The 13,002-nt window shown below is 41.5% G+C and overlaps 1 protein-coding gene across 1 annotated transcript in view; it reads left to right on the forward strand.

The window, feature by feature from the left end:
* The first annotated feature begins 2,202 nt into the window (after positions 1-2,202).
* Positions 2,203-13,002, forward strand: part of MRPL48 (mitochondrial ribosomal protein L48) — a 57,081-nt gene continuing 46,281 nt past the window's right edge. Inside the window, exons 1-2 of the mRNA XM_046017743.1 lie at positions 2,203-2,369; positions 12,842-12,894. Coding sequence (XP_045873699.1) covers positions 12,842-12,894 — 53 coding nt within the window. The 5' untranslated portion in view covers positions 2,203-2,369. The remainder of the gene's footprint in view (positions 2,370-12,841; positions 12,895-13,002) is intronic.

Below are 13,002 nucleotides of genomic sequence, written 5' to 3' on the forward strand. Positions count from 1 at the left end.
GGAAAAATCGATTTTAAAAAAGTAGGATAATGGGTTTAAAAAAATTTATTTATTTCTGAGAGAGAGCAGGGGAGGGGCAGAGGGAGAGGAAGAGGGAGCATCTCCAGCAGACTCTCCACCAAGCAAGGAGCCTGATGCCTGCTGATCTCACAACCCCAAGATCATGACTTGAGCTGAAATCAAGGGTCAGATCCTCAACTTACTGAGCCACCCACCAAGGCACCCCAATAGGATACGAGATCCTGACAGGGTTTCTGACAATAAAGCAAACTCCCTATCACTGAAGCCCCATTTATATTTACCAGGTTTTACATCTTTGCCTTGCTAAGAACAACAATAATAACATCAAAACAGTGGAGCAAAATAATAACAGCAACAATAAAAACAACTGCAGATTTGTTATTTCACTTGATGTTGAATTTATGTGACCAGGTGCTCCTTTCATACACAAAGTTTACCTGTATATCTCTGTAATTAGAATTCATCATTGCTTTCTAATTATTTGTTTATGACTTGGCTTCCCTACTGATCTCTATCAGCTGCTTAAAAATTGTATATATTTAAGGCATACAATATGATGATTTGATACACATCTACAAGCTAGTTAACATATCATTTCCTCTTATAGTTGTCTTTTGTGATGAGAGCACCTAAGTTTATTCTATTAGCATATTTTCATTATTTCATACAGTATTATTAGTTGTAGCCATCATGCTTTGATCTCTAAGCCTAATTAATCCTGAATAACTGGAACTCTGTACCCTTTGACCAACACTTCCCCATTCTGCTCTCAACTCCTGCTCAAATGCCTGGTAACCACCAATCTGTACCCTGCTTCAATGAGTCCCAACTATTTTATTTTGTTTAGAAAATTTAAAAATATTTTTAAAGAGATTTTATTTATTTATTTGACAGAGAGAGAGAGCACAAGCAGGGCGAGTGACAGGGATAGGGAGAAGCAAGCGTCCCTGCTGGACAAGGAGCCAGAATGCAGGATTCGATCCTAGGACCCTGGGACCATGACCTGAGTGGAAGGCATATGCTTAACTGAATGAGCCACCCGGGCATCCCTCTGTGACATATTTTATAACTTCAATTTGTATCTCTTAATCCCCTTCACCTATTTCGCCCATCCCCACCCACCTTCCCTCTGGACCATCAATTTGTTCTTCAAATTTAAGAGTCTGTTTTGATTTTTAGAGACCACATATAAGTAAAATCTTATGGTATTTGTCTTTCTCTTTCCAACTAATTTAACTTAGCATAATATCCTCTAGGTCCATCTGGGTGTGGCAAATGCCTTTGCCCATTTTAAAATTAAGTTACTTGTTTTCTTGCTATTGAGTTGAATTCCTTATATACTTTGGAAATTAACCCCTTAAAAGATGTATGGTTTGCAAGTTTTCTTCCATTCTGTAGGTTGTCTCTTCACTCTGTTGATTGTTTCCTTTGCTGCACAGAAGCTCTTTAGTTTGATGAAATTCTCTATGAGCCGCTTAAGGGCAAGGACTATGTATTATTCATCTCTGTATTCCCAAGATTTAATCAAAGGACTGGCACAAAGTCATGCTAAGTAAATGGTTAATGTGTGTAAAATAATTGAATATGCAGTGACATTATTATCTCATGTAGAAGGGGTATGTCAGAGGGAAAACACTGCATAAACCAGACTGAGTTTGAGATTCAGCTGTGCTTCAGTTGGTTGGCCCCAGACAAGTCTCTTAACCTCTTGGAATATCGTTATATGTAAAATCAAGTGATAATATTTCTCTAACAGGCTTGTGAGGGATAAATTAAAGGATGCTGTGAGTATAATGCATTGCAAGTAATGGTCAGTCAATAGAAAGTAGTTATTATCAATTATTATGAGACAATTGAATGTCAGAAAAGCTCACTTAGGGCCAATTAGCTTTTAAGTCAAGGTTAGAAGTCAGAATTCTCCATGTCTTCTGCTAGCCACTGGAATGAATTCATCAGGATCTCAGTCCTTGAGGAACTCACAATCAAATATGTGAAAGAGACAATAACAACTAATACACAGTATGGTGGATGACATAGCAGAATCGTGTGCAAAGCTTCAGCACAACACAGAAGTGGCAATTCCGCCAGGAAGAACCGCAGTGAAGGTAACACTTAAGCTGTAGCGAGGGCGGAGTCTGGAGTTTTCTAGCTTCTGAGTTTCAGAAGCTACCGGAACCAAGGTGCTGCGGGGATTGAGTGACTCTCGGTATCATATTGTTACTGGACACGGTCGAGGCGTTCCGTCAGTGTTTTCAGACACCCGGGGATCGCTTCAGCTTGGGCAGGTTTTCAGCTTACAGTTACCGGCCGCAGCAGCAAAGGATGAACGGAGCCCTGGGAAAGGTAACGTAGGTACCAAGCACTCTGGGCGCGGCGGAGGTGGTGGGGAGAATAGAGGTCGGAGGTGGCAACCAGGCTATCACCGCCTCTGTAGACATCCGGGTATGAGAGACCGGCGAGAATAGGCTCTCCCGGCAGCACACGCGGCGCCTTGTAATCAAAGGCTTGTGTTCCCTCCATTCCTTCCCGGGCGCACTCGGAGGCGTTTGCCAATGGGCCACGCCCCCTCCACCAGCCACCCTGGCAGCCCATTGGCCTGAAAAGAGAAGAGCTCCGCAGTGGGAATCTCGGAACCCAGATCAGTTCCGATAATCTGAATGACCTTGAGGAGGTCACTTTATTTTTGCACTTCCAGAGTCTAAGTATACCGTTTTGACTTGGTGACCAGAATGGGATGTGAGGCTACTTGGAGATATGAAAAGGGAAATAACCTAAATTTTTGCTTACAAAACGTTATTTAAATGACTGCAGTAAAACCGTCTGAATCACGATAAATGAATTACTTGGTCTTCCCTTGCCCTCTTAACAGATTTCAGTTGTGTTCTTTTAGTTGTAGAATGCTGCTCAGAATGATGACTTACTTTTAGCAATTTATGTTAAAATTTTATTTTAGGCATTGTAGAAATTTTATGTCCATGATATATATAGGTCAGCATGATCTTTGCTGCTCATGGTCTACCAGTAGTTATCTTGGAGTGGTCCCTGAATGTCTTTAGGCTTGTTTCCTTAATGGCTCAAGCCTTACATCTTTATGAAATAACTCACTAATATTCACTTTACTCTAATTGTGAGAATTTGGCCAGATCTGGTAAAAGGATAATTTAAAAAAAATCAGGAAGTTTCAAAATTCCACTGTTAAAGATGGTCAGATTGGTGACTCCATGACCCTGTTGAATTTGCTTTGATTCTGAGGACTGCTGAAAGGGAAACCTCTAAGTTTTCAAGGAATACTGTTTCCTACCATTCTAGACTCCAGGAGAGCGTAGGTAAATCTGTCATTAGGGCATCACCTAAAGATAAAAGGGCATATAGGGCCTCTCCAAGTCTGATACCACTGCTGTCTTCCAGATGCCTTTGTTACTGATTTTATTCTTCTACTCTGCCCTGCTGCTTTGGCTAGTCTCACTTGAAGTACCCTCACCCTTCTCACCACCTATCCAAATGCTCCATCCTTGAACACCCAGCTCAGGTCTCATCTTCTCCATAAAACCTTTCTGACTCCTCTGGCTAAAATGATTATTTTCTGAACTAGCTGGTATTATCTCTTGGCATCTAATCATATGTAGTCTTGTGACCATCTTTGTGACCATCTTCAGCCAGTCTGGAAGTGTTAAAGTTTTACATTTATAAGCAAAACCCAGGGGTGTGTCTGGATGGCTCAGTCAGTTAGGTGTCTGCCTTTGGCTCTGGTCATGATCCTGGGATCCTGGGGTCGAGCCCCATGTCCCAAGGGGAACCTGCTTCTCCCTCTTCTTCTGCTGTTCCTTCTGCTTGCGCCCTCTCTCTCTCTCAAATAAATGAATAAAATAAAATAAAATAAAATAAAAAAAAGAGAAACCCAGGGGATTTGCATCAGACATGGGTTCTATATCTTGCTATGTATATCACCTTAGATGGGTTATTTAACCTCTCTGTGCTTCAGTTTCTTATTTGTAAAATGCAGATGATAGTGCCACAGTTAGAATTGTTGTAACAAATATAGGAGATAATGTAAATAATAGTACTTGTAAGGTGTGAAGGCCTGTATATGCAGGGATATTGGTAGTATTCTGCAGTTTATGTACTGCTTTCATTTTCATAGTTCATTCGGTTGTCACAGACACAAGAAATGAAATGGAAGCTACTGGCACAGTGTCTGGTACATGATAGGTTTTCAAATGTCCTACTGAATGCCTGAATTAATGAATGCTTTTTAAAAAAGATTTTATTTATTTATTTATTTATTTGACAGAGAGAGAGAGCGCGCGCGCGCCAGAGGGGGAACATAAGCAGGGGTAGTGGGAGAGGGAGAATCGGCTTCCTGCAGAGTAGAGAGCCTGAGGCAGGGCTCGATCCCAGGACCATCATGACTTGAGCTGAAGGCAGATGCTTCACCATCTGAGCCACCCAGTCACCCCTGAATGCTTTTATTTTTTTAATAGGTCAACACCCAGTTGAGTCAACCATAGAGCTGAGACTGGAGCCTATTGTTTCTCTCTCTCCTAAAACCCCACTGCTTTTCCTTTTTTGAGTATTTTATGTTTCCCTAATTAGTTAATCTTGCTTTTCCTCCTCTGTGAAATGCGGAATGAAAACCTTCGTTCGCCTTTCCAAGTTGCCAATCCTTCCCTTTCCTATACAGCCCATTACCCTGATCTCACATTGCAATGTAATAAATAATTTGCACATCTACTGTCTTCACTAGAAAGATTTGAGGGTAGGCAGCTATATATATATATATGTATATATATATATATACATATATATATATATATATACATATATATATATATACATATATATATATATTTTTTTTTAAGATTTTATTTACTTATTTGACAGAGAGAGAGAGAGATCACACGTAGGCAGAGAGGCAGGCAGAAGGGCAGGCAGAAACAGGCTCCCCCCTGAGCAGAGAGGCGGATGCAGGGCTCTATCCCAGGACCCTGAGATCACGACCGGAGCCGAAGGCAGAGGCCCAACCCACTGAGCCACCCAGGTGCCCCTATATTTTCTTTATATGTATATGTACCCAGCCTACAGTGTACTTGACCTAAAGTAAGTACCTGGTATATATTGAGCGAATAAGTGACTGAACAAAAGTTCATGCCCTGAGCTGAAGGCAGACACCCAACCAACTGAGCCACTCAGGCATCCCTGAGGTAAATATTTTTATAACCTCTTTAAAGATAAGGAGGGATACCTCCTTATCCTTAAAGATAAGGAGGGGGGGCGCCTGGGTGGCTCAGCGGGTTAAAGCCTCTGCCTTCGGCTCAGGTCATGATCCCAGGGTCCTGGGATCGAGCCCCGCATCGGGCTCTCTACTTGGCTGGGAGCCTGCTTACTCCTCTCTCTCTCTCTGCCTGCCTCTCTGCCTACTTGTAATCTCTATCTGTCAAAAAATAAATCTTTAAAAAAAAAAAAAAAAAGATAAGGAGGGAAAAAAAAAAAAAAGATAAGGAGGGATACCACCTGAGGGTGGCTCAGTTGATTGAGTGTCCGACTCTTGGTTTTGGCTCTAGTCATGATCTAGGGGTTGGGGGATCAAGCCCCGCACCAGGCTCTACACTGGGTGGGGGAGTCTGCTTGGGATTCTCTCTCTTCCTCTCTCTCTGCCCCCATCCAGAGTAAATAAATAAATCTTAAAAAAAAAATAAAGATAAGGAAGTGAGGTTTGGAGGGATTATTAATTCAATCAGCAGATATTTACTGACCACCCACAGTGTGCCAGAAAGTATGGTAGATGTTGGGGTGTAGCAGTTTCCTGTCTTTATGGAGGTTGTATTCTTAGCAAAAGAGACAGGCTAATTAAACATTTAACTACTTAACTAATTATGATAAATGCCACGAAAGAAGTATTCTGGGTGCTATGTGAGTGTATAACAGCAGGATCCAAGTAAATCTGAGCAGTAAGGAAAGTTTTTTTGAGGATGCTACAAGACTAAGACTTAAAGAATGATAGAATTTAAGCAGAGAGAGTATGTGCAAAGGCCCTGAAATGAGAATGTATTTGAGGTTCCAGAGGTCTCAGAAGAAATTGGGAGGGAGAGAAGCAGCGGAGCTTGGATCAGGGGACAATATGCAAACAAATATGTGAATGAGACTTGGGGAGATGGTCGGGTATTGGACTTAACCTTTTAACCGGGTATTTCTAAACAATTTAGCCCTGGAAGGAGGTAGGATATAGGCTTAACAAAGCTCAACTGTGGCCTGGAAATACAATCCAGCAGTTATTGCTAAAAGGCCAGATGTTTCTTTTTTAAAAAATTGGGATATAATTCACATACCATAATATTTACCCATTTAAGATGGACAATTCAGTGGTTTTTGGTATGTTCACAGAGTTGTGCTGCTATCATCACTGTCTAATTCCAGACCATTTTCTTCACTCCCAAAAGAAACCCTGTAATGACCCATAAGCAGTCATTCCTCATTCACCCCCTGCCCATTCCCATGTAACCACTAATCTGCTTTCTTTCCGTATAGATGTGTTTGTTCTGGTCATTTCATACAAATTTAATCATATGCATGGGAGGCTAAGTATTTCTTAAGGGACTTGCCAAAGATCATACAACTATGAACGTGGAAGTTTGATATTCAAACCGAGGTTTGTATGAATCCATAACCTGTGCCCCTAAGTGCCATAAAGACTCAATGCAAAGACAGACTCTGACAGTCACCATATTAAACATATTTTTTAAAAAGATTTTATTTATTTATTTGACAGAGACACAGTGAGAGAGGGAACACAAGCAGGGGAAGTGGGAGAGGGAGAAGCAGGGGAAGTGGGAGAAGGAGAAGCAGGCTTCTGGTGGAGCAGGGCGCCTGATGCGGGGCATGATCCCAAGACTCTGGGATCATGACCTGAGCCTAAGGCAGACGCTTAATGACTGAACCACCCAGGCACCCCAACATATTAAACATATTAAGGGGCACCTGAGTGGCTCAGGCGGTTAAGCGTCTGCCTTCGGCTCAGGTCATGATCCCGGGGTCCTGGGATGGAGCCCCGTGTTGGGCTCTCTGCTCAGCGGGGAGCCTGCGACTCCCTCTCCCTCTGCAGCTCCCCCTCCTTGAGCGCTCTCTCACTCTCTCTGTCAAATAAATAAAGATCTTTAAAAAAATAAAAAAATAAATATATTAAGAAGAGATTTGGGAAAGACTAAGAAAAAAAGTGGTTTTGAAAGAACTTGGGAAAATTCAGCTAAAACACCACTAGCCAGCTGTGTGCTTGAGGCATATTAATTCACCTTTCTGAGTTTTGGTTCCCTTGCAATAAAATGGGGGTCAAAAAACCTACCTCACAGAATGGTTGTGAGGATTAAAGGAAATGATGTTTGGCAGATAGCAGTTACTCAAGAAATGGTAGGATTATTGATGCTATTGTTACTAGCATATGAATTTAAGTCATTGATATTACTCTGTTGAGAGGTAGTATGGTAGAATGGAAGACATGAGCTTTGGATTCAGTCAGCCTTGGGTTTGAATTCTTGGCGCCTCTTACCAAACCTATAACTTCAGGCAGTTTTCCTCAGCCTCTGTTTTTTTTTTCCTCTGTAAAATAGGGACAATTATCTCAATTATGCCTCTTTCAGAGGATTGCTATAAAGAGGAACTGAAATAGTATGTGTCAAGTGATCAGCACAAAGGATGTACTCAATAAGTGATAGTAACTGCTGTTTAAAATATTTATTAAAGGGGCGCCTGGGTGGCTCAGTGGGTTAAAGCCTCTGCCTTTGGCTTAGGTCATGATCCCAGGGTCCTGGAATTGAGCCAGCTTTGAGCCCACTTTGGGCTCTCTGCTCAGCGGGGAGCCTGCTTACCCTGCCCCTCTGTCTGCCACTCTGCCTACTTGTAATCTCTGTCTGTCAAATAAATAAAAGCTTTTTTTAAAAGATTTTATTTATTGATTTATTTGTCAGAGAGAGAGAGCGCGCGCGCACACAAGCAGGCAGAGTGGCAAACAGAGGCAGAGAGAGAAGCAGGATCCCCGCGGAGCAGAGAGCTGAATGCGGAACTCAATCCCAGGACCCTGGGATCACGACCTGAGCCAAAGGCAGTGGCTTAACCGACTGAGCCACCCAGGTGTCTCTCAAATAAAATCTTAAAAAAAAAAAAGGTATTAATACACAAATTACACAAATGTACTCTTAATAGCTATTTTTAAAATGTTTTCTTTTTAATTTTTTAAAAGATTTTATTTATTTATTTGAGAGAGAGAGCATGAGAGGGAGAGAGAGGGCATGAGCAATGGGGGAGAGGCAGAGGGAGAGGGAGAAGCAGACTCTCTGCTGAGCAGGGAGCCAGATGTGGGACTCAATTTCAGAACCTTGGGATCATGACCTGAGCTGAAGGCAGCTGCTTAACTGACTGAGCCACCCAGGAGCCCCTCGGCTAATACTTGTAAAACAGCTTTCAGTTGCTTGCCTCATGGTCCCCTGACTCACTACTGTCACTACTCACCTGGGGCTCAGGTGTGTGAAGCTACTCATACAGCATAGATTTGGCTCTGTGACTTCAGTCTTTGGTAGCTGTGCGGTCCCCCTTTTCTTGACTCCTGAGCTCATGGCACAAGTATTTTGGTAACCCATTGTGGCAGCTGTGTCCCCATTCATTTGTTCATTCACTAGCATCACCGCCCTCCTCTTCCTATTTGCTGCAGAGCTATAGCTGCTCTTCATTTGCTGACTGGGAGGAGCGGGTATTTGTGTATACAGTCCCAAAATAGATTACTTTTGTTCTGATAAATAATGCCGAGCATGCAGGGGAGAGGAAGCACATTTCCCAGAGCTGAAAGGGAGAGTTCACACCACAATTTAAATGTCTTTCAGAAAATTGCCAACCCTTAAGCCTGGCTTTTAGATGATTAAATCCTTTGCTTTTGTAGAGACTCAGAAATCCGAGTGATTAAAGTGAGGAAAAAAATCAGTGTCATCTGATCTTTCTTCCCATTCAATTCCTCTTCTGTATGAAGTGACCCACTTAAGAATATATTCTGGGGGGTGCCTGTATGGCAGAGTTAGTTAAACATCTGACTCTTGGTTTCGGCTCAGACCCTCTCCCTCTGCCCTGTAGCTCAGATAAATAAATAAATCTTTTTAAAAAATTGGGGCAGGGGAAGGGAACAGTTTGAGCAAATTTAGGAGAAATCTCCTGGAGAATGTGAGGTCCCAGAGATTGGAAAGGATATGAATAGATGGAAGGAAGGGCAAAATACATAGATGATCCTAAACACTCCAATTAAATCAGATACTAAAAGATTTTGTAATTATGTGTACAATATGCTTAACCTAACTGGCCAGCATGAAAGGCAGTGAAGGCAACAAGGAGCCCTGGGAGTCAGGAGCTCCAGCCAGTGCCATCATACCTTGGCCAGTACTTCCCCTCCCTGGAGTTAGAGCAGAGCAGTCTCATTTCTCCAGGGCTAAGATCTATCAAACATGACAAACAGAATAAAGATGAGTGAACAGAATATATATATATATATGTGTGTATATATATACACACATATACACACACACACATATATACATATACATAAACGTGTGTGTGTATAATTTATTTTAAAGAGGAAGAGAGACAGAGCAAGCGAGTGTGTGGTGGGGGGAGGGGCAGAGGGCGAAGGAAAGAAAGAGTCTTATGCCAAGTGCGGAGCCAGAACAGGGCTTGATCTTCCGACCTGAGCCGCAACCAAGTGTCAGTCTCTTAACTGACTTGAACCACACAGGCGCCCCCTGCCTGGATTTCTTAAGCACTAACATATTTGAGAGAGAGGGTGTAGAATATTGGGAATTATGGATTTTAGATTCAGAGAATCCTGAGATCCTATGCCAGTTTTGGTAGTGGCTGTTTGACTTTGGGCAAATTATTTAATCTTCATTTCTTAACTGTAAAGCGGGATAATAATACTTATTCTGTAAGGGAATTATGATTTAGATACATGCTAAGTACCAAACAAAATAGAAGTGGGGGCTTAATAAATGGTAGCCATTCATTCGCTTTCTAATCATTTATTTGTTTACAAAAACAAACGTTGATTGAATGTCTGCAGTGTGCCTGAGAGGAATACATGATCCTTGTCCCTGAGGAGCTCTTAATTTAGCATAGTGGTATATGGGTGATGTGAAGAGTTTCAGTGAATCTCCCTAAGTAGTGTGCAAACTTTTGTTTATTTGTGTTTATATGTATTTGTCTGGGGAGAACGTTCATGACTTTGAACAGATTCTCAGTGTCTGTATTACCTCAAAAGAAGAATTTTTCCTAGCCATCTCCACCTGAATTTCTTGCGGGAGGTGCTTGTTATTCATACCACCTATTTTGACTTAAGTCATATAATGCTTGTGGTATTGCTTAGCTGTTTAATACAGAAGTGTGCCTGTATCTCCAGCCATTCAAACTCCTGTGGGACAAGGATGCTTACATTTTTTTTAAACAGCTTTATTGAGATACAATTCACATACCACATAATTCATCCATTTAAAGTATGCAATTCAGTGACTTTTAATAAATTCAGAGTCTGGGGCACCTGGCTAGCTCAGTCAGTAGAGTATGGGAGAGCACGTGACTCTTGATCTCAGGGTCATGTATTTGAACAGCTTAAGAAATATATAGATATATAAATTTATATATATATGTTTGTGTGTGTGTATACACACTCAGTGTATATCCATCACTATAATCAATTTTAGAACATTTCATCACCCCAAAAGGGAACTCCGTATCCCTCAGTTGTCATCCCTACCACCTCAGACCCTCCAGCTCTAGGCAACCACTAATCTACTTTCTTTCTCTATAGATTTGCCTGCTCTGGGTATTTCATATAAATGAAATACCTCTCTCTTTCTTTTTTTTTTTTAATATTTTATTTATTTGACAGAGACAAATCACAACTAGGCAGAGAGGCAGACAGAGAGAGGAGGAAGCAGGCTCTCCGCGGAGCAGAGAGCCCGACGCGGGGCTCGATCCCAGGACCCGGGGATCATGACCTGAGCCGAAGGCAGAGGCTTTAACCCACTGAGCCACCCAGGCGCCCCCCTCCTCTCTCTTTCTGCCTGCCTCTCTGCATACTTGTGATCTCTGTCTGTCGAATAAATAAAATATTTTTTAAAAAATAATGGCGGGGTAGGGGGATAGGAGAAGAATAAATGAAACAAGATGGGATTGGGAGGGAGACAAACCATAAATGACTCTTAATCTCACAAAACAAACTGGGGGTTGCTGGGGGGAGGTGGGATTGGGAGAGGGGGAGCGGGCTATGGACATTGGGGAGGGGAGGCGAACCATAAGAGACTATGGACTCTGAAAAACAACCTGAGGGTTTTGAAGGGTCAGGGGTGGGAGGTTGGGGGAACAGGTGGTGGGTAATGGGGAGGGCACGTTTTGCATGGAGCACTGGGTGTTGTGCAAAAAGAATGAATACTGTTACGCTGAAAAAATAAATAAAATGGAAAAAAAAATAAAAAAAAATTTTAGAATAATTTATTTTTATTTTATTTTTTTAAAGATTTTATTTATTTATGAGACAGAGACACAGAGAGAGAGGGATCACAAGCAGGGGGAGTGGGAGAGGGAGAAGCAGGCTTCCTGCTGAGCAGGGAGCCTGATGTGGGCCTCGATTCCAGGATCATGACCTGAGCCGAAGGCAGACGCTTAACGACTGAGCAACCCAGGTACCCTTTAGAATAATTTAGAATTACAGATAAGTTGCAAAGATAATACAGAGAATTCCCATATACCTCATATCTACTTTCCCTGTTATTATCTGACATTAGTATGGTATACTTTTCATAATTAATGAACTGATATTGACACATTATTGTTAATTAAGGCCCATACTATTCATATTTCTTTCATTTTTTAAAATCTAATGTCATTTTTCTGTCCTAGATTCCATCCAGGATATTATATTACATTTAGTCATCGTGTCTCCTTAGGCTTCTCTTGTCTGTGACAGTTTCTCAGACTTTCTTGTTTTTGTGTAATAGGATTTTAACAGATACTTGTTGAAGGGATTTAAATTGTTACCCTTAGAGGACAGGATTTCCTCTTCATGTTATGGGGCCTAAGGTGTTTTAGATTTATTATCTAGTTACTTTATAAAAAGACCTCTGTGTTAAACCCTCCCTTAGGAACGCTGTACCACTGATGTTTGAGTGGGTTTCAGCAGGGCAGAGGGAGTTTGAAGGAACAGGAAGGGGGGAAACGTAGGGAGGGAAGCTGCCACTGCTACTGCCTCCTCTCATTATTACTGTTTTGTTGATATTGGTGTCATTAGTATTATTAAGACAGTGTGCTCTAACAGAGGCATAGCCTTTGGAGTAAAACAGTCGTCTTAGACACTTACTAGGTATGATTTCTCAGAATATAAACTATGGGCCTCAGCTGTCTCACCTGTCAAATTGTCTTGCGGTGTTTTGAGAATTAGGAAAGAGTTAAAAGTCCCTTGCATGGTGCCTGTGGTTGGCAGATGCATAATTGTTGATTGATAGTAGAAAAAAAGATCCTGTTGGAAAGAGAAAATAAGGTAAAACACAACAACAGCAACAAAAAGTAGCATGGAGGGGGACTTATGTTTTCTAGCATTTTTTGTGGCGGGTGGAATAAGAACGAAGATGACCTTGGTTTGCCTACATGTTCAGTATTAACTGAAAGACAGCTTCTTTGCTAGACAAGAGGCTTTGGGTCCTTTTTGGCTGTGTAATTTGGGTTTCTAGCCTCTTTTTGAAGAGGTGCTTGGAAGGCTATGAATAATTAAAATTGTCCTAACATGGCTATTTTGCTCTAGATGCTGTGCCTGAGGAACAATACTATTTTAAAGCAAGCCTTTTCTCTCTTAAGGTAAGGATATTAATAATAATGATTAAATATAGCTAATATTTGCATTCTTTTGGGTAGTTCACCCAGCATTTTTCCTTCATTATCTCCACCTGCATGTCTACTAAGCAT

The sequence above is a fragment of the Meles meles genome, chromosome 8, assembly GCF_922984935.1.
Source record: "Meles meles chromosome 8, mMelMel3.1 paternal haplotype, whole genome shotgun sequence".
Classification (NCBI taxonomy): Eukaryota; Metazoa; Chordata; class Mammalia; order Carnivora; family Mustelidae; genus Meles; species Meles meles.